Source organism: Pundamilia nyererei, unplaced genomic scaffold (assembly GCF_000239375.1).
Source record: "Pundamilia nyererei isolate P.nyererei 1_Seehausen unplaced genomic scaffold, PunNye1.0 scaffold00227, whole genome shotgun sequence".
Classification (NCBI taxonomy): Eukaryota; Metazoa; Chordata; class Actinopteri; order Cichliformes; family Cichlidae; genus Pundamilia; species Pundamilia nyererei.
The window spans coordinates 839,862-859,919 of record NW_005187628.1 but is presented as its reverse complement, the minus strand read 5'-3'; the positions used below and the strand labels follow the sequence as shown (position 1 = coordinate 859,919).

Here is a 20,058-nt window from a genome sequence, read left to right as displayed (position 1 = left end):
TGCAAAGTGTTGAGATCAGAATATTATAAGTCACAGTAATATAATGCTCCCCTATATAATCCCATACTCAAACCACTATCATCTCAGTGGCACTGATCACCATGCCCAGAACAACTGAACATCTCTGCCATCAAGCCTTGAGTAATAATTATATTACTGACTTATTATACACTATATGAACTTGAACCCAGTAATTACTCATGCCCTCGTTACTGTTTACATAAGAACATTATCAACATTTCAGCCAGATTGGTGCTGAATAACACAGTAGGGTTTTCACTGCTATTATTTCATAGTCATTTCCAAGGACCAAATGAATAGAAATAAAAATATGTATAAAGTGGGTAAAATGAACTGAAATGTTACTTAATGGTAATAAGTATTTTATGTAAAAGAGAGGGTTTAGATGCATTATTATGCTACCATATCAGTGGCATAATGTCATTAAAATTACATAATTACTACTAATTATCACATAATAGCTATCAAAAATATCCTCTGATGGTTGGCAGTATGGCTGTGAGGGGGTTTCTTGGACTGTATTTGGTTTTGGAGGCTTACATAATACAGTGGCTTATGAATGTATAAAGATTATAATCAGCAAGCCCTGTAACAGATACTAGGTTGTAGCAGTTTTTAATGTTTTAGAATAATAATAAAATAATACATACTGGATCTTCCTATTATTTTTGGTGTTCTCATTATCTTTAATTGCTGGGATGTGCAGGTTATGTGCCGTAACCTCAGAAACAACGATGACCATACACCATAGCAACAAGCAGCAAATCAGTGTGTTCAGTAAGTTTTATATTTTCCTCTCCTGTTATGAAGGTGACTACTCTGGTGAACACCAGCAACAAAGGGCCATCCAGTAAGAAGAAGGGACGCTCTAAGAAGGCCCATGTCCTGGCAGTGTCTGTTGAGCAGGCTACCCAGAACTTTCTCGAAAAGGGAGAGCAGATTGCCAAAGACAGCCAGGACCTCAAGGAGGAGCTTATTGCTGCTGTGGAGGATGTTCGTAAGCAAGGTAAGCCCGACTGTTTGTGCTTTCATTTTTGTTTTTAAATTGTGACTGGTCAGATAACAAGATTGTTAGTGTGTGTAATTCCTTATGCTTATTCACTGTTAGACATCTAGTAAATTTTTCTAGATCATCAATTTCTAGAACATCAGTTATTGTCTTTAACCTCCTAGGACCTGGCATCCACATATGTGGACATCACATTTTGGGTTATTTAGACCAAAATATTCAATTTTGCTCTACAAGGGCCTGATATCCACTTATGAGGACATTATACTGCTACTGTTCTATCAAAATTTTAAATGAATATCCTCATATATGGCTCTTATTTTTCCTAAAAATAAAAGTAAGGTAAAAAAAAAAATCTGGTAATTCTTTGTTTTTACAATCATTGGGCAGAATGATGAAAAGGATGAATGATGAAGAGAAATTTAAAATGCATGCAGTGGAAGAGTTCGGGTCTCAGGAGGTTAAAATATTTTTTCTTCAAAACACTTTAAAAGACATAAAAAATGTTCCTTTATTTCCAAGCATCCAGTTTGGATATATTTACAATGGAATGGAGACTGGGTTGTTAACCTGTTTATTCTCTGTAACATATGAAATCAAAATCTCTGTCATTCATTCTGCTTGAAGTACTTTCATTTACATATGTTTAACTGAGCATCCGTACAGACCACATCTCTCCAGGTTGCAGCTACACATGACACTACTACAGATGAACAGTGAGGAAGTGTGAGATGCATGTGGAATTCAGAGTGTAGTCACATTAATGTTACTGATATGTAGTTGACAAAATCATTCCAATAATCAAAAGTAGTTCTGTATGGGTTATTTAAGGTCTCACTCACACAGGACTATAGACCGGTTGGCAACCACCTGGCAACCTTTAGTTGGTGGGGAAAAATGTGTATTACTCGACTGAATGATTAATGGAGGTTTCTTCCTGCTGCTGGATGAAATCAGTTGCAAGAATGGTGCTACACCCCAAACCTACTTACGATTACTTTGCCTACTAGCAGGAAATCACAAGATTGAGAAACCAAATGCAGAAATGAAATGAAGGAAGACTCAATAAACAGTCTAGTAATGAAATCCATAAACAAAATAACATAAATGCAGAGGCAGGAGTAACACGAGGAACCACACTGGGAGTTTAAACACACAATGTGACAAAGAGAAGACAGCACTATTTACGGCAAATGAGAAACACTTGGATAGCAAGACAACGAGACAGCAGAAGTCAAACTAGACATGACATGCTCAAGACTATCTGCTATCTAAATAAAACAGGAAATCACAGACTAGCATACTCAAACTTGAGCTAGAAAGACACATCGGGGAAGGCTAGAAAAATAACAGAAAACAACAAAATCACAGATCATCGTAGTATCTGGTATAACCATTAAGTCACCACAAAAATGGTGTTGGGAAATGGCTTATGCTAAGACACTGTATTAATTTACAACACCCATGTTCACTACTATTATGACTGAAATAAGGACCCCTACTGACTTCTCTTGCTGTGTAAGTATTAGTATTCTAGATGAATAGGGAGCGTAATTGACAAAAATGTAATGTTTTGGGAAAGTATTAAGTGTTTTGAATGTCATAGCAAGTCAGCTGTCTGCTCAACTTTAGATGAATGGAGAGTTAAAAGTGGCAAGCCAAATCCATTAAATATAGCAGATTAGTACCCATTAGATTTAGGCTTCACTTGCAGTGCATGCAGCCTCACGAATGTAATGAGTCTAGTTCTGGAGTTGTTTACCCTAAAGTCATGCATCGTTAAAGCTTCGACTGTCTGTAATGTTGAGGGACCTTGCTGAATTTAAGGGTATTATAGATGCCCATTCTCATTAACGATTTGAAACTTAGTCGCTGAAACTTCTGCATGGATGCAGCGCCTCACTCGAACAACAAATCATACTCTACTTTCTGGCGGCTTACACAGATGGAGCAATGTCACAGTACTTTGTAGTTCTCCGAAGTTTATTTTCTGTGCGGAGTGCAAGTCAGTGAGCCTTTATGTGAATCAAATGTTTGTCCCCAGAATGGAATTGGATTCCCTGTTCAGAAACCACATCAGCAGAAAGAGCAAATGGAGCTCAGCATATGTTGTGTTGTAGCCGTATTCCTCATCCTGCTCTGTCAGCGCGTACTTGGCTGCTGGTACTGTTGAATATTGACTCGACTGCTTTGGCACACCGCTCTTCTGAGGTGTGAAATAGACTGTTACCATACAGGTCATCACCACAGCTGACATCAGAAGGTTCAAGATTAATCTTCTTGCTTGTTAGGCATGCAAAGCGAAGTGACAAGGTGTGTTAAAAAATATTCTTGGACATTTAAAAAATGTAGGACATGCTTTCAACTAACACTGCAGCATTTTTGTGTGCAAATGGCCATATTTATACTGAAGCAAATTTACAGTCCTTTCTGACTCTTAGAAAATATGTCCCTGAAAAAAATATTAGACTAAAATACTTACTTCCTGACTTTAAGAAAACAATAGGACGTCAGTACTAATACCCCACATATTTGGTAGGTTGTATATAAGTACTGTACATACCAGGTCATCAGGGAGAACAGTTCATATTAATAATGTTAAACTTATGAGCATGAGGATATGCTATGTTGTCTGTATCCCACAGACTAAAAAATAATATCGCAGTTTAAGTGACCTTTAGCAGCTGCTGGAAGCGTGCCCCTTTGAAAGGAATTGTCTGCCTAGTTAAAGTCATTGTGAATTATAAAATGGTTTTAAATCTGTCATCGCCTCATCGGGCTCCTCTCAATGTGACCTCAGGGTCCCAGTCCCCTTCATCTTGTCATAAATTAAATTAGAGATGCTGATTTCAGACCATGGAGGGGTTCAGTAATACGCTTTTCTCTGTCACTCTTCACTGGGCCAGACAGACGTATGGCACTACCAGTATCATCATGAGTTCATTTGCAGTTCTGTGTGTGTGTCCCTGTGTGTGTGTTTAGTTGAACACATGCTGTGCATGTTTGTGTTTAACATGCTGAGTTCTGTTTATCTGATTATGAGGTTTTCACTCTGGCATAACATAAACAACTTTGTTTACTCACTAATTCTTATTTATGTTAAGAGAAGTGGTTTGCCAGTTTTTGCCTGTTGCCAGGTTTCTCCTGATCCAGGTGGAACATGTCTAATTATTTAGAGTACCAATGTTTGCATGCATGTGCGTATTCAGATTCATTAATGTTGGAGATGTGGTGGATGGGTTTTGCTCAGAAATATGAGCCATATACATACTAGTATATTGTCTGTACTACCCGGCCTAAGCTGAAATGTCTAAGGCTTACTGTGGTTGCCATGCTAGCAAACTACTTGTTAAGTAGCAGTAAAACTTTGGAAATTTCAATGTAAACTGCAGAAGGAGAACATTTGCCTTCAAACTAAAAGCTGGGTCTTTTGAAATGGAAACTGTGGGTGACTGCAGCAATCAGTTAGCAACCAAAGCAATCCGAAGGTGGTTTTTGGTGCAGCACCCTTTTTCTGATTGATTTAACCAGCAAGCAACTTCTCTCGTGACTGGTTGGGGAATACATATATTTGCCTAGCAACTGGAGGTTGTTAGCAGGTTGCAAACTGGTTGCTAGGACAAGCTGTTTTAATAGAGCCTAAGATGTAGTTTTTCTGACAAACTGCTTCATGACCTCTGAGCTTTATGAGAAGAAGCGTAATTACACTTAATCTCCAGTCAGTTTTAACAATATGGGTGATGATAGTCTGCACACACAGATAATATCTTACTCTCTGCTCCACTTACTGTTTTCTTTTATCCATTTTGCAGGAGAAACCATGCGTATTGCCTCGTCGGAGTTTGCTGATGACCCGTGCTCCTCTGTGAAGCGTGGCACCATGGTGAGGGCTGCCCGCGCCCTGCTGTCTGCTGTCACTCGCTTGCTCATCCTTGCTGACATGGCTGATGTCATGAGGCTGCTGGCCCACCTTAAAATTGTAAGTGCAGTTAACACCCAACCAAGTATACTTCTTGGTTACGTTGTGATGGAGCTGTACTTAGAACTGCAACACTTTAAATATATATATATATGTGTAAAAAATACCCACTCTCCAAATCTGTACGTGGTTTTAAGTTTGCTTAAAGAAGGTCAGTAAACGAAAAAGACTTCCTGTTGGTGTACAGTCCGTGTAGTCAGTGCAGACTTTTATAACAACCTCTGCACACATTTGCATTTAGATAAGGGAATAGAGGAGCATCCTGGAAACGGACATTATAGCATAGTGTGATGAACTACTCTCAGTGTAGTCATGTGAAGAACGTGAGCTGTTCATTCACTTAGACAGTAGCTCTGGGCTTTATAACTCGAGTTAATACAGTGTGCCAGAAAGAATGATATGTATTTGGTATAATCTGACTCAAACTCATGCCTGCATCCATCTGCAGTCACTCATTTTGTCCCTGTCTCACAAATGCACAAACACTAAAAATCCTTTTTTCCAGTCTCATTCTTCAGGCCCACATAGGGACTTAACTCAAGCCTGTATAAGCCCCACCATCAAAGGCCACTTAACATTATCTCTGTCTCTTCTCCCGTTTTCATTACATCTTCCGCAGCATTTTTAACAGGGATAAACAGTTTATAGTTAGGATATATCAGCAAGATGGATTGACACTTACTGAAATTACACAACTACTAAAAACACATTAGAAATTACAATTACAGAAAATAAATGCTTTAACTAATATTGATTATTTAAGACGTTGTCTACTGGTTTGTGCACAAAGTTTTTGAAAGACTGTGTGCGTATGTGTGTATCAGGTGGAAGAGGCCCTGGAAGGAGTAAAGAATGCTACCAATGAGCAGGATCTGGCCAACCGGTTCAAAGAGTTTGGGAAAGAGATGGTGAAGCTTAACTATGTGGCAGCCCGGAGACAGCAGGTACCTGGAATTCCAATGTCTCATGCTCTTTCAGAAAAATAACGTGTCTCTCTTGGATAAAAGGTCCTCCAAGTGTCCGCCGTTCTTCTTCTGTCTTGATAAACGAGGGAATGTCACAGTTGAAGCCTCAGCCTGTAAAATATTAGAAACTCGAACTCAATTCAAAGCTTTAATCAATCAGATTGCAAGCGTTGTGCAAACAAATGTTGCTATAATCTGACATCACTCTCTAGCAGATGTTAAGTGTTTGTTTCAGACAGCAACCAGTTTAATCTGTTTTGCATTAAGGACATTTGTCTCATTAGAGCCAGCTTTAATACATCCAAATTCTTCGTGCCATGGAGTGAAATTGAAAGATTGCATAGGATAGGATAGAAAAAATACAATAGCCAACACACATTGTTTAAAAATGTATTGTAAAATTCATCATTTTAAAGTCAGAAATATTATACACATTTCTTTTAGATTTTTGGTCATTAACATTTAACACTAGAATTCACAGCTGTTGTAGATTTGTAGCCACATTTGTGTAGTCTCCTTTGTAATGTTTTAGCAAATTATAAATGGTGCGGATTATTAGTGTGTAGGATTTGTTTTAGCTGGGATGTAGAGTAAGCAAAATCTCTGCACCAGCGCTTATTTGATCCTGGAGAATTACACATCAAAGTGATTTTTAATATGGCCCCCAGTGTGACAAAAAGCTTATAGAGGATTTTTTCCTGCATGTGTCATGTTGGCAAGCGCCCATGCTGCCGAGCTGAACCAGAGCAAAACACTGAGGCTAATTCTGCCCAGTTCTATCGTTGCTGATCTGCTGACGCTGCCTTAACTTTGTGAAGTTGAAACAATACCAGTTCATCAGATTCAATTCATCAAATGGGACATGAACTTGTTTTTTAACAATATAGTTCTCCAACTGTGACCTGTTCCTCACACTGTTTTCAATTTCTCAAGCAATACTCCAGGGTTTTGCAAGTTACATTGTTATTATCGCTTGTCTGAAAATCAAAAAAAAAACCTTTGCTATCTTCTCAGGAGCTGAAAGACCCCCAGTGCCGAGATGAGATGGCAGCTGCGCGTGGGGCCCTTAAGAAAAATGCCACTATGCTGTATACGGCTTCTCAGGCCTTTCTGCGCCATCCAGACGTGGCAGCCACACGGGCCAATCGAGACTATGTGTTTAAACAGGTCCAGGAGGCCATAGGAGGCATCTCAAGTGCTGCACAGGCCACCTCACCCACTGACGAGAAGCATGGCCATGCTGGCATTGGAGAACTTGCTGCTGCCCTTAATGAATTTGATGTAAGTCAACAAGCATTTTTGTACTGCTTTAAAAATACAAGACTAAACCATACATATATATATATCACGTCTCTAGTACAGGACAAGGCTTCTGCATGATATGTTGATACAAAGAGTACTGCGTGATATAAAAGGTTGGGTGTTTATGTGGGCAACTTCTTACAGGTTATCACTGATGCTATGACTACATGGACAATAGTTATTATGTATTTTACCTTTCATTTTGACTATATTTTCACAAAAAACTTACTAGAATATTCTTTCTTTCAACATATAACTCAAAATAATAATAATCACGCACAGCGATGGTTAATCATCTTTATTCAGATTATACACAATCATAGGCCCAATTATGGCAAGAAACCTCCATGAAAAGCATCATCTGCTGCCATCTAGTGGCCAGATGTTAACAGTGCTGTATTGCTGGATGGGCTTTTTGCATCATGTCCTTCAGATGTTGAAAACTATCAGTCCTCTTTTTTTTAAATTCCCTGAAACATGTTCTGACAATACCGCGGTACACGGTATTTAACACATAGCTTTAAGACATGAAATGTTGCAGTGTGTAACAAATTTATTAGCAAAGCCACCCAATGTAAGGTTTATGACACAGCTGCCTTAACTTAACAGTACTGGTAATTACCAAAATAAGATTTTTAATGATTCTGTAACGGTTAAAATAATATTCTTAATATTTTTTTGTATTTCTGAAGTCGAGTCCAGTGTTTTGACTCAAATTTGGATACAAACAAACATGAATTCAGTTTATTCTTTGCCATTAAACCAGCTTTGGACAGATTTCTGCATCAACATATGGTGAATTTAATATTTTTCAGTTTTCACTCACAGCTACAACAGTCAGAGTAGAAAAGCACAATGTTCCACTTACTGTGTACATACAGTTATGTTAATTAGACATAAATAAATCCTATTAAAAAATTCCTTTCTTATCAATGAATGGGTTTTATTGCTGTCTGCATAAAATGTTTTATCATTGATTTAAGTAACTATAATCCTTGACAGTATGAGTCCCAAAAGCTGAAAGAATTAACTAACAAAATCTCTCTCAAATCTCTCAAATCTCACTTAATCTGCTTATCAAAAAACCCATACAACCATTAAAAAGCCCTGCAGTCTATTACCTATCACCCAGTACACTAATGATACAACATTATACCTGATAATGTACGATTCTGCTCGACTGTATTTCTCTGTTTGGTGTTACTGAGCTGACACAACAAGTTAGTTACCTGACAGAAAATCATTTTTTCATGATGAAAGAATATTTAGCTTTGGATTTGTTTTTAATATATTTATAGAAGAAACAAACTGTTAAACTTTACAGCTTCACCCTTTAGGGGCCTAAGATATGCAACCTTATGTGTAATATTATTTAAATACAATTTAGACTTTAAGGATGACAATTTGGTTTGACTCTTCAGAACGGGAAGTGCAATAAACAATGGCCTTTTTAGATCCCACAACCTTGTTGTTTAAAAAATTTACATTAGAAAACTCTCTGTGTAAACTGTCTCCTTAAATGTGAGGAGATAAATCACAATAGACCCTGTGGAATAAAAATTGACTATAATTATGCATTCTCTAATCTCGTTAGCCCCACTTTCATATATATTGTTTGATGTATTTTCAGGGAGATTGTGTTCCATGTAGGGCTTTGAGTAATCAACATTTAACTCGGAGGAAATGATCTACTCTAGCTTACGTGTTTAAACCCACACTTACATGTTGAAGCTTTCTCTTCCAATTTGATTTATATTTCCAGCTCTTCTTTATCTCTTTGGCAGCTCAGGTTTCCACCCCTTCAAACAAACTGTGTGTGTGTGTGTGTGTGTTTCCACAGTAAATGAAATATAGTCCCCCAAGTGCCATTTTCAGTACTTTCTTTTGGCCCCAAATATTGCTGGTTTGCATTGTGTTAGTGACACCTTGTGGTAACAGTTGGGAATTAAAAATGCAATGCAGCAGCTTTGAAGAGAACTGAGGGTGAAACACAGGCAGCTGAATATTAGAAAATAAAAGCTGTCTTGTGCTGAGGGATTAGACAGAGACCTATATTTTAGTTTCTTCTGAACTTCCTATCCTATTATTTTGCACAGGGCCATGGCCTAAAGTAATCACATTGACTGTGTTTTTATGTAAAACAGTAGGACTTTTTAGAACAGCAAAAGACGTGCATAATTCGATTCTATTCGGCAGGCAGACAGCCAGCAGTTAAATGAGACAAATTGCCCTTTGCTAGGCCCTCTGTGCTGCCCGAAGCTGGTGCATGTTTAATTCCTAACTTACAACAGAGACACAGACTATGGTAAGGTCCTCGCAGAATAGTAATGAACTGATATACTAAGCTATGAGGCGAGATGCTTAAAGGGTTTTGCGTATGCACATGCAGCACATGTTTAGTGCGAATATATTTAATAACGGCTTGTTCTGAGCGGTAAAACACATGCACGCATACCCACAATACTGTATAGAATATTCAGTTTATATATTCTTCCAATGCAAAAATAGCTGCACATCTTCTTTTTTATACAGTGATTAACATTCATTCCTGTCGGTGCGCATGTGTTTTCGTGTTTCCTGATTTTATCTGTTTTGGAGAGATAGTCCCCGTCTTGACTCGCCATTGATCGGCTTCTAATCCTTTGACTCTTGTGCATTGGTTTGACACATGGATGGAAGAGCAGACTGTAGCACTGACTGCTGTGACAGATATACGGTAAAATGTCTCTTTCCAGTGGGTGGGTTTTTGGAGGAAGGGCTGCAGTATAATGGTACTCATTTCGTTTCACTAATGGATATGAGTGACTACATATAGACAAGTTGTTCCCTCTACCAGAGAGATCATAATTTTGCCTAGACTATCAGCTTTGACTCATTGATTCTGTACTCAGTTACTGCAGTTTCCCACAGTTTCCTTTTAGACACTGACATTATGAAATAAAGGTAATTTGGTCGCACAAAAATGTAGATATATGACTAAAGGGTACAGTGATTTATATCAGTCTCACACTGACTTTTGTGTGGTCTCTATAACATTGACTTTCATTTTGGTTAGAATGAAAGTAGAGTACCCTTCATCTCTGCCATCTTAATTTCAAGAATATGCAATTACCTATAAAAGAGGTGAGAGCATGGAGTACCTGCTGTGTGGGTAGTTATTCGAAAAAAAAGAAAAGAAAAACAACTTGAAGACTCTATATATTTGTGGCTAAAGAAAAACTAGCAAGGATGCCTCAACAAACCCTCAATATCTTTTGACACTAAAGGTTAGCTGAGATTTTTAAATGCTGGGCACAGAGATAGGTCTATAGCTGGAGTGAAAGGGCGGCTTAGGAATAAGACAGGAAAGAAGGAATGACCTCATTTGTTCCTAGACACCTGGAATTACTGACACCTGGAATTAGTTTGAAATAAGTCAACATAGTACACAGACGTATAAGATCTATTTAGAGAGAAAAGGGAGGTCAGCGTTAGTTCACATTTACTCAGTTTCAGCATCTTTTGGCATACAACAAAGAGGTTGTATGCTCCCTGTCACCCTTTTACCTTTAAGAGCTCGCCATCAAGGACTTCCTCTAGAGCGTCTTTTGAAATACACTGAATGTCTTGGGAAGAGGTTTAATTTAAAGTACGCAAGTATGAATATAGCTTTCATGTTAGTGACATTGAGTGTTAACACCAGTTTTTGGTTTAGTATAGAAAATTAATATGCTGTGGAAATTCCTGTTGCTTCTAATGATAAATGTGTGATCCGGGATTTTTCCAGGCTCACAATGATGGCAAAGAACTGATTGAACATTAGTGAAGTTAATTAAATTTAATGAAGGCTGCTAAAGAGATGTGCGTGTTTGTACTGGATTGACTATGACAGAGATAAACACAGTTAAGTTTAAGTGGAGCTGCTATCAACAATCTTCAAACGATAAATATCAAAGAGTATTTACCGATTACCTCGTACATCATATAAATGCCATCCAGCATGGACGATAACTCACGCCGAGCCTTGAAGTAAGTCAGCTAACGTTAGCAAGATTGACAACGCGTTCTGTTGTGATTTACGGCTAAAATACAGACGGGACTCTCTCTTTTAAATCACGTGACCTCATTTTTACTAATAATACGAGTTATGTTCTTAATTAGCCATCTGCTACCTCGGTCCATTATCTCTTCAATTTTCCACCGGCCCCAGCTGATTCCTTTTCTGCAATAATAGTCGACAGTGACAGATTTAACACCCTTAAAATAGGGGTTTTTTTTTATATTGCAGACATGGTCAGGCTTTGGGAAAGGCAGCACAGCGTTTAAGAGTGGCTACCTTTAAATTCGCTATGCAGGAAAAACCCTGTCATGTTGGAATGAAAGTCTTTATTCTGAGGATCTGAACTCAGCGGGAGGACAGATGGCGTTGAGGCCCTACGGGGAATGTGGGTAAAGACACACTGTAGCACACACATGCTTTGATTTTTAGGTCACAACCCACATACACAATGTAGCGATTCTATTAGACCTCAATATATGCCAAGGCAGTGTAGGTATGAATTCATTTTAGAAGATGTTCAGACTTGCTATGGCTTTTTATTCATGCTTCATGTAAGCTGTTATAGCACATGCACACATAGAAATGACTTCCTCTGTGGGGAGAGAACGGTCACTCGCTATGAGGATTTATGCACAGGGTGGAAACAGACTGTTGCACTCACCCAGTGTAAATTTTAATAAGCAATCTCTTATTGTCTCGCTGCCTTTCTCCTACTCTGAGCCTCCTTATCTCTGTATAGTCAAACGCGAGAAGGATCTGATGCAGCCTTTTAAAATGGTGACACTGTCGGTCTTTCGTGCTCTCTCACACTCATTTGAAGTGTCACATAAAAGAAGCAGCAGCAGCAGCAGCGAACAGCAGTAAAGTAAGTACTTCTCGCAGAGACCTTCTAAGTATGAAAAAACACAAGATACACTATGACTCGGGTAATGTAACTGAGCTAGGAAGAGCCTGCCAACACAAGTATGAGTTATAGATGGTCTTCCTTTTATTCCTCTGCGGCTGCTGCTGCGGCTGCTGCCGCCTTCGATTAGATGAGCCAAGTGGAGTGGGGAAAAAAATGAGGTTGGTGTCTTTTAACATAATTGTGATTGCATCAAAATGATTGCCTCGTCCTCAGCTTTCATTCTTTCCTCTCAACCAGCAAATTAAATTTGCTTCCTTCTGAGCAGGGATACACGATAGCATTGTTTGAATTTGAACGTTTTTTTTTCTCCTCCTTAATATTATGTCAGATTTGGTCCGGTGCTGTGTCCTTTGTGTGCCATATCTGCTTTGTGTGGATCAGTGCAAACAGGTGGTCAAATGTGCAGCTGTTCAAACATATTACCGGTACCCTCAGCCTAAAAGCTTATGGTAAGTTCACGCAGTGACCAGCAGGTGGCAGTGTTTAATTACATTTAATACTTGCCCGGTCTCTGTTTTCCTGTTCCCCACCCTCTCTATATCTTTTTCCATTTTTATCCCCTTTTCCTTAGAAACAGAGATTGTAGACTTGCTCAGAGCAAGAGCCTGCATTGCCTTGTATGTTCTTTTTTCTTTTTTTTGCACCGTTAATGAGACTGAAGTTATTTTTTGATTCTGAGACGTTTTGATGCATGTAGATGCCTTGAATTGAGCTCCGTCAAAGAGAATTCACTATTAGATTACCACATAGAGCCTTTTCAATATGGCCCCACAAATGCTGCTCTCTTCTCATCCACATTTCTACAAAGAAAGGGGCAACACAGTTAGAAAACCTCAGCTATACCCTTCTTTCACCCCTACTCCTGTTATGTCCTCGTAACAGCCCCTGACCCGAGTGCACTGTGAATGGTGCTTAGTGCCTGCATGTGTACTGTACGCGCATGCAGACAGAAACATATTCCATTCACACATATTGCAGACACACAGGCAGAGGAGAGCTCTGAGCCTGCGGCAGAGATCCAAGTCGCACTGGATCACTTTACCATGGTTTATTTTTCCATCTGCTTGTCCTCTTTCCTCATGTTTTTTTTTTTTTAAGGGGGTTATTTACACGGCATCTTTTTCACTCTCTCACACCTCTGTCTCCTTTTCTTTTTCTCTTTTTTCACTCTTTTTGTTTTCATTGTCTGATCTGTTTTGAACCAATAGAGGTGTTTGAAATGCTAGCCTGCTTACATGCGTGCTCTGAGCCTATTTGATAGCACCATTGTATTTTTATGCAAAACCCTTCTCCATATATTGCTGGGCCTCTAGTCACACTGCACAAGCACATGCCTGCATACATTAGGGGCTAACTCTAACCGGATTTACTTGCTAGCTCAAAGAAAGTATGCATGAAAGCCATTCTTTGAATGTCACTGTGGCAAGCATTGGCTCCTAGTGTAAGTCACTTTTCAGTGCTGCACGTCCGTCTTTGTAGCGACAGGTAATTGGACACCTTTCTGTTTATAGGATGACGCACTGAGAATCTTTGAATTACAGCTAATATAGGAATTCAAGTAAACATCACAGACATCACAACAGTGAGGGGAAAATGCTCTTCCCCTTTCTGTCCGTCTGTCTGCCCGTCTGTGTGAAATATGTGCATGTGATGAAGATTTTCACATGTTCTTTTTGACATTTTGATTTCATTCTTTCCTCGTCGTTCCTGTGGATCTCTTCGTCTTGTGGTATGAGCAAAATGGAGAATAGACAGGGTCTTCATTGTTAGTGTATACACAGGGACTGCACACTGATGACCTTTCCGCATACTGCGTTTGTGGATGAGATACTCTTGGACCAGACACAGAGATGGTGGCAGGGAGAAACGCGGCTCTAATGTATGTAGATGTATTCTTAACTGAGGGATAGCTTTCTTGGTAATTGCTATATCAATCTGGGCTCTCCTATCCGTACTATCTCATTTCAGGCTCGCTCTTATTTTTCTCTCTCTTTTCTCTCTCTCTCGTTCTCTCTCTCTCTCACACACACACACACACACACTTTCTCTTTCTGCATTGTCTCTCTCTCCTGCTTTTGATTATGTGGGTGATCAACAAGTTTTAAAGCTACCCGTGAGCAGCTGGCAGATAAGAAAGAGTATATCCCGATCATCTCAGCGGCACTTTGCTGGGGAAGGTCAGACATAAATATGCCCAATCATGTACAGATGCTCACAGACCTTAAGCATTGTTAACAGTATCGAACATAGTGCCAAGTGGCTTTGCTATTGACAGGAGCCCTGGCGTGTTCAATAAACTCCACTCCCACCGTCTTTTTCACCTTGGCTGAGCCACATGTTAGCCCAGAGGTACACCTCTTAATTACAACATCCTCTGCCTGCCGATTACAACTCTGCCTTATTCTCTATGGACAGATGCACCTGTCAAGAGAAATATGAATAGGGGGACTAAACTGAAGTAATGGGACATGACCGGGGAGATAGAGAAGTATTGGTTTGTTTGTTGCTGTACAGTAATTAGCCACTGCCTGTCTTGTCTTGATGGGAATAAGGTATGAGCGAACTGTGAGGGAAGCAGACGGAGAGTGGGAGGGGTCATTGGTAAACAGGATCCATACTCGTTACAGTCGGAGCTTACAGTCTAAGGTCCATTGTTTCTCTCCACCTACTCTTCCCATAAAGCTCGGTTTGCAGCTTTCAGGAATTACTCAGCCCTACTTGTTTATTTCCTCTCATAGTTTTAGTCCTGTTAGATTAGACTGACTGATGTTCTGCCAAGGCACTTTGGCAGTTTGAATTCACATGATGCACACAAAACATTGAAAATACATTATATTGTAATACATCAGATGCTTCGGAAAAACACAGACTCCCATATTCACAGACTTTTAAAAATATCTTTATTTATTTATTCGTTTCATTTCTTGGTTCATATTTAGTAAAAAGAGAGACAGTTTTTTCTTGACCATGTTCTCGGTTAGAATGAAGGAAATGATTAAACAAGCAGTTTGAGTCTCTCCTTAGCACTCTCTTCATATACAGACACTCAGTCTAAGCAACTGAAGTGAAATACTGCATCTTCAGACCTTTCTCCGCATAAAACTCATGGGACCTGATGTCTGAGTGGGTGCAGCAAATTACTTTCTTTTTCTTTTTTTCCTTTTTTTTAAGGTGTCTCACCTTTTAGTCAAGGTCTTCTCTATCAGTGTCTCACATGCCAGGTTGCCCACTCAGCTCTGTTCAGTCTCATGGATGCGGGGGCGTGCTAGCTCTTGCTCATGCAATACATGTATACTGTATGCACACATAAACACACACTCACACCAAGCACTTGAACAGCTAAATGCAAAAGATAAGACCAACTAGGAGAGCCTCTTGGCTCAAGGTCAGTCTCACTGTCCTCCAGAGTCACACAAAGCAGCATTTGTTTGGGAAACATTTTGATGACTCTGAAAGTGCGACACACTCGCACTTGTAAAGGAATGTTTGTAACGGAATACATCTGGCAGGAAGGAAGTCCTGGTTCCTCATATAAACGCACACGTGACTGTATAGAAGGAAGTCGGAATACATTTACAAAGATTTCGGCAGTCAAAGGTCTATACAATATTAAATAAAGACTCTTTTATCAAGTGCTGGTCACAATAGACAAAATGCAGTTTGGCGCCTACATCACGTCAACTTGAGGATTTCCATTATTTGGACATTTTTAGTGAATAACGATGTTCAACAAAATGCTTCCAAGAGAACATTATGCAGCATTTCTTGAAGAAATTCAGGGAGATAAAATTACACTCCAGGTACAAGCGGAGGCACGCGGTACGGGCACTCGTTCAGCATCTCGGAGAGAGAATTTTCCATCTATATTTTGTGAAAGTCTCTATATTCCACATGTTGGGGCTTTCCTTCTTCCTGTTCAAACGTAATTCATACATTCAGGTTAATGTGTTGCTATGTTTCCTTCCATATATTCGATTTTATTCTGTGTAGTCGGAGTTTTCAGCTACCACCTTAAACTTTTGCTTACTGTAGATAAGTCAGTAGTTGCACAAGAACTCCTTTCACGCTGTTGCCTCTGATTTGAAGTGTCTGACATCAAAACTATAAAAATGTATGTCAAAGTATACAAGGACAGTTCCTGACTGGATTAATACAAGGATGATCCACATGCATGGGTAGATAGTTTTTCTGTTTTATAATAAATGCCAAAAAAAGCCTTATTTGAGTCACAGGGGAAGCTGAATTTGAAGCAGTCAAAAGAAGTACTTTAACACACCATCAATTCTGTGCTGCCTTCTTTGTCAGGGCTTTGTTCCCCGGATGTACCGGGCTTAGTTTTTTTCCCCCCTCTTCATCTATAGGCAGTTATAAAAATACTTAAGGTGCCCGACTGGGATTTTGACAAGCGAGGGGAACCAACCAATAGTCGAGCATGCTTACTTAAATAGTGCTGCACTCAGAAACTCTCTAATTTCCCCCTGTGGCATCCAGAATGGAAGCGATGCCCCATATCCCTCATCTATGTTTGGAAGATGCACTAATGCACCAGTGAAGTTGCTAAGATGAATGCAGCTTTGTTGACGGGCCAATTTAGCTGTCATTTTGAGATAATGGAGAGTTCTGTGGCAGTAAGTACATCCACATACAGCAATCATCCAGAGCTCAGCTCCTTCAAATCCTGGAGATCCTGGTCTTCTTTCACAGCAAAACAAAAATCTTTTTCCATGTCTATAGAATAACCACTATGGAACTGAAGACTGCAAGCTGGTCCTAAATGTATAAAAAATAAAAATAAATGCAATTTACTTAAATTAAAGACATTAAATACAGTGAAGGACAAAGAGTATTTTCCATTCCCAACAAGTCAAGTGTTCGTTCTCATTAAATTCATGTTTTACATCTCAGAAGTTGAAAGGGAAACACTCCTTGAATGACAACTTAGCAATGAGCCAGATGATGCATCTCCTCTCATCAGCATAGCTTTCAGGACTTCTTTTGCTGCAGTGAAATTGACTGTTCTCTTTCATACTCTTGCTTTCCCAGCATTATGCCTTCATCTTGTTAGTTCCACATCTTTTCCCTTTATCCCCTTTCCAGTCTTTTAAATCTTGTAATGGTGCCTACTAAAGCATCCACTGTGTGTACATTCCCACTGTGTGCAGTTGTTTTCTCACTTTCAGCCTCAATGGCGTCCAATTGCAAATCTGTCTTGGCTGAAGGTTATGAGTTCTTCTGAACACCGTCTTGCAAAAGCTGCAGCAGTTAAATTAGAAACTTGAGAAAATGATCCTTCCCTCCTTGCCAAACCCACTGGCTGGCTGTACCACAGCTCCACAGCCTTTCCTCACAGAGGTAAATACCCAGTTGCGTATTTCCTAGAGGATATTCTGATGATGTATCCTCAATCCTTGTCTCAATCAACAAACTTTGTGAAATACTTTAACATTAAGCAAATAATTTTCCAGTAAAGCTGAATAAAGACAGCAATATTATCTGCCTTTTTGAGGACAGGAAGTAGCTTTTTATGCCTTGCAAAGTAGGCTAGCCATGTCCGTGCCTCAGCCATGAATTCTCCTATTCTGGTGTCCTGTCACTTTGCTAATATGAATTATCTTCCATCACTGTAAGCTCTTCTTAAAGCAAGCGTGCTATGACCACATGTAATGATCTTTCTGATGCGTCAGTGTTGTATTCAGTGACGTCTGTTAGATTGATGATTCACCCCCAGCCTTATCATAGGCACTTACTGTTGACTCATGGATCTCCTTTTATGTTTCTTGACAAATGCTCATCCGACCTACTTCACACTCAACACTTGATTGCCTTAGGTCACCGGCAATTCACCCGCAGAGTGTGAAGCAGATCAGATGAACAATTTAGAAGAACACAGAGACACAGAGAAATTTCTTACTTAAATGCAGATGGAATGAGGGAATACTTTATGCCAATGAATAATGGGATTGCATTTTTATCACTCATGGTGTTACATGACCTAACTCATGCTCCAAAGAGTTTTTTGTTAATCAGTATATTTAAATGTTTGTAGAGATGAAATGTTCAGTTTAAAAACAAACCATCTCTGTTTCCGTTGTGCATCACAATTTTCAGTTTCATTATCACTAGTAGTGAGTAGTTTGACTCTTTGCATCTTCCATGCAAACTACTGGCAACCATAGAAATCTGTTAGCAACCAAATCAACTGCAAAGAGTTTTCTGGTGCAGAAAGATGTACTTTTTCTTTGCAAGTAAGTGCATACTAGTGATTGCCAGCAACATCTAATAACCTCTTGCAATCAGTTGGGGAATACACATTTTCTTTGCTCTACTGATTGAAAGTTGTCAGATGGTTGCCACCCAGTCTCTGGGTTTGTGTGACAGGAGAGTCAGACAGAAAATTTAGAATTGTAAAATGAGACCATTTTACCACTCAGCCGTTAACGACTGATGGGAAAGACATGTGTAAGTTTGGTACGTTTGTTTGTGAATTTCATGACTCAAGAACAAATAAGACGTAGGAGCCTCAAATTGATACCATACGAGTTTCTACTACGAGGCTGTGGGGTAAAACTGGTGATTTTACCCAAGCCAGTATTTTTAATTTGTAGATTCAGGTTCTTATAGATTCCCTGTGGACCTTCAGGAGTGGAGGGCAGTCATGTGTTAAACTATTCTACTGTTTAACAAAGAGAGGTGACACACAAAATATGCTGTACAATTACAACTAAGACAGGGAAGGAGATCACACTGAGCTAGCAAGCATGGATGTAAACAAGGTTCAATTTAAAATACCTCAGTTCTCGAATCATCACCTCTGGAAATGTTCTGCTCAAGAGACTCCGTCAACATGTTTGTTAGAGCTTTTTAGGTCAAAATAGCAACGATGCCAGTTGATACACTGAGAGAGACACATTTTACACCACTTTCATGAGTGGGACAAAATATGATATATATTTTTCAAATAGGCATAAACACATCAGTAAAACCCATATTTTCTTTTATAATTTAGACCTACATTTTACTGAATAAACAACGAACAACATATGATAGTGTTTAAACATATATTACAAACCCACAGACATTTAGCTCCTGTAAGTTCATCCTAAAGATATAAGCAAGAAAGACAGATTATGATCGTGATTGTTGTCCTAGTAACACATAATTTGTGTTTTTAAATGTTGGATTAAGGTTGTATTTGTCTAGTGAGTATTTCTACACAATATCTTTAATCTACAGGAATGTTACACATAAAGTATACCCTCTACCACATTGACTAACATCATCTTGGAGATGTATTCACTCTGCAGTTTGCTTTTGTTTTTCTTTCCTATATGTAGTAGAAGCTCTATCTTCTCTTTAAAGAAGGCATGCTTTTGTGAGATTCCTCAAGCCATTGTATGGAGAGCTGATTTGTGCACAGCTGATTTGAAATGGGAAAAAAAAGTGAAGAGGGTTGGGTTATTGGGAGGGACAGAGGCAGTGTCTAGCAAAATGATTTCTATTGAAGGGGTTGGCAGTGAGTGAGGTTTGGGGTTATCGTTTTGCTAGGCAGAATTTGAAAAGGCAGAAAATAAAAAGAAAAGGGTATTCATATTCAAATTGAGACAAGTCCCTGTGTGCCTGTGCGGATTTCAATTATGGGAGATATGTATATTTATGTCCGCTCCAAAGGAAACTGGACAGGCCTCACAATCCTTTTCTGAGGCTCGGCATCACAATCCAGGTGTGTTATTCTCCCACCAGTTTGAAACCTGTATTTTTGTGTTTTTGCCAGTCGTCACAAAACAGAAATTATTTTTCTGTTTTTTCTTGTGAAACTGCAACCCCTTTAACCTGCAA

The 20,058-nt window shown here is 39.2% G+C and overlaps 1 protein-coding gene across 1 annotated transcript in view; it reads left to right on the top strand.

Annotated features, from left to right (window-relative positions):
* ctnna2 (catenin (cadherin-associated protein), alpha 2) overlaps positions 1-20,058 on the top strand; it is a 320,434-nt gene that overhangs the window by 56,410 nt on the left and 243,966 nt on the right. The window contains exons 3-6 of the mRNA XM_005748704.1: positions 832-1,027; positions 4,843-5,009; positions 5,834-5,953; positions 6,989-7,255. Of these exons, the coding sequence (XP_005748761.1) occupies positions 832-1,027; positions 4,843-5,009; positions 5,834-5,953; positions 6,989-7,255 (750 nt within the window). The remainder of the gene's footprint in view (positions 1-831; positions 1,028-4,842; positions 5,010-5,833; positions 5,954-6,988; positions 7,256-20,058) is intronic.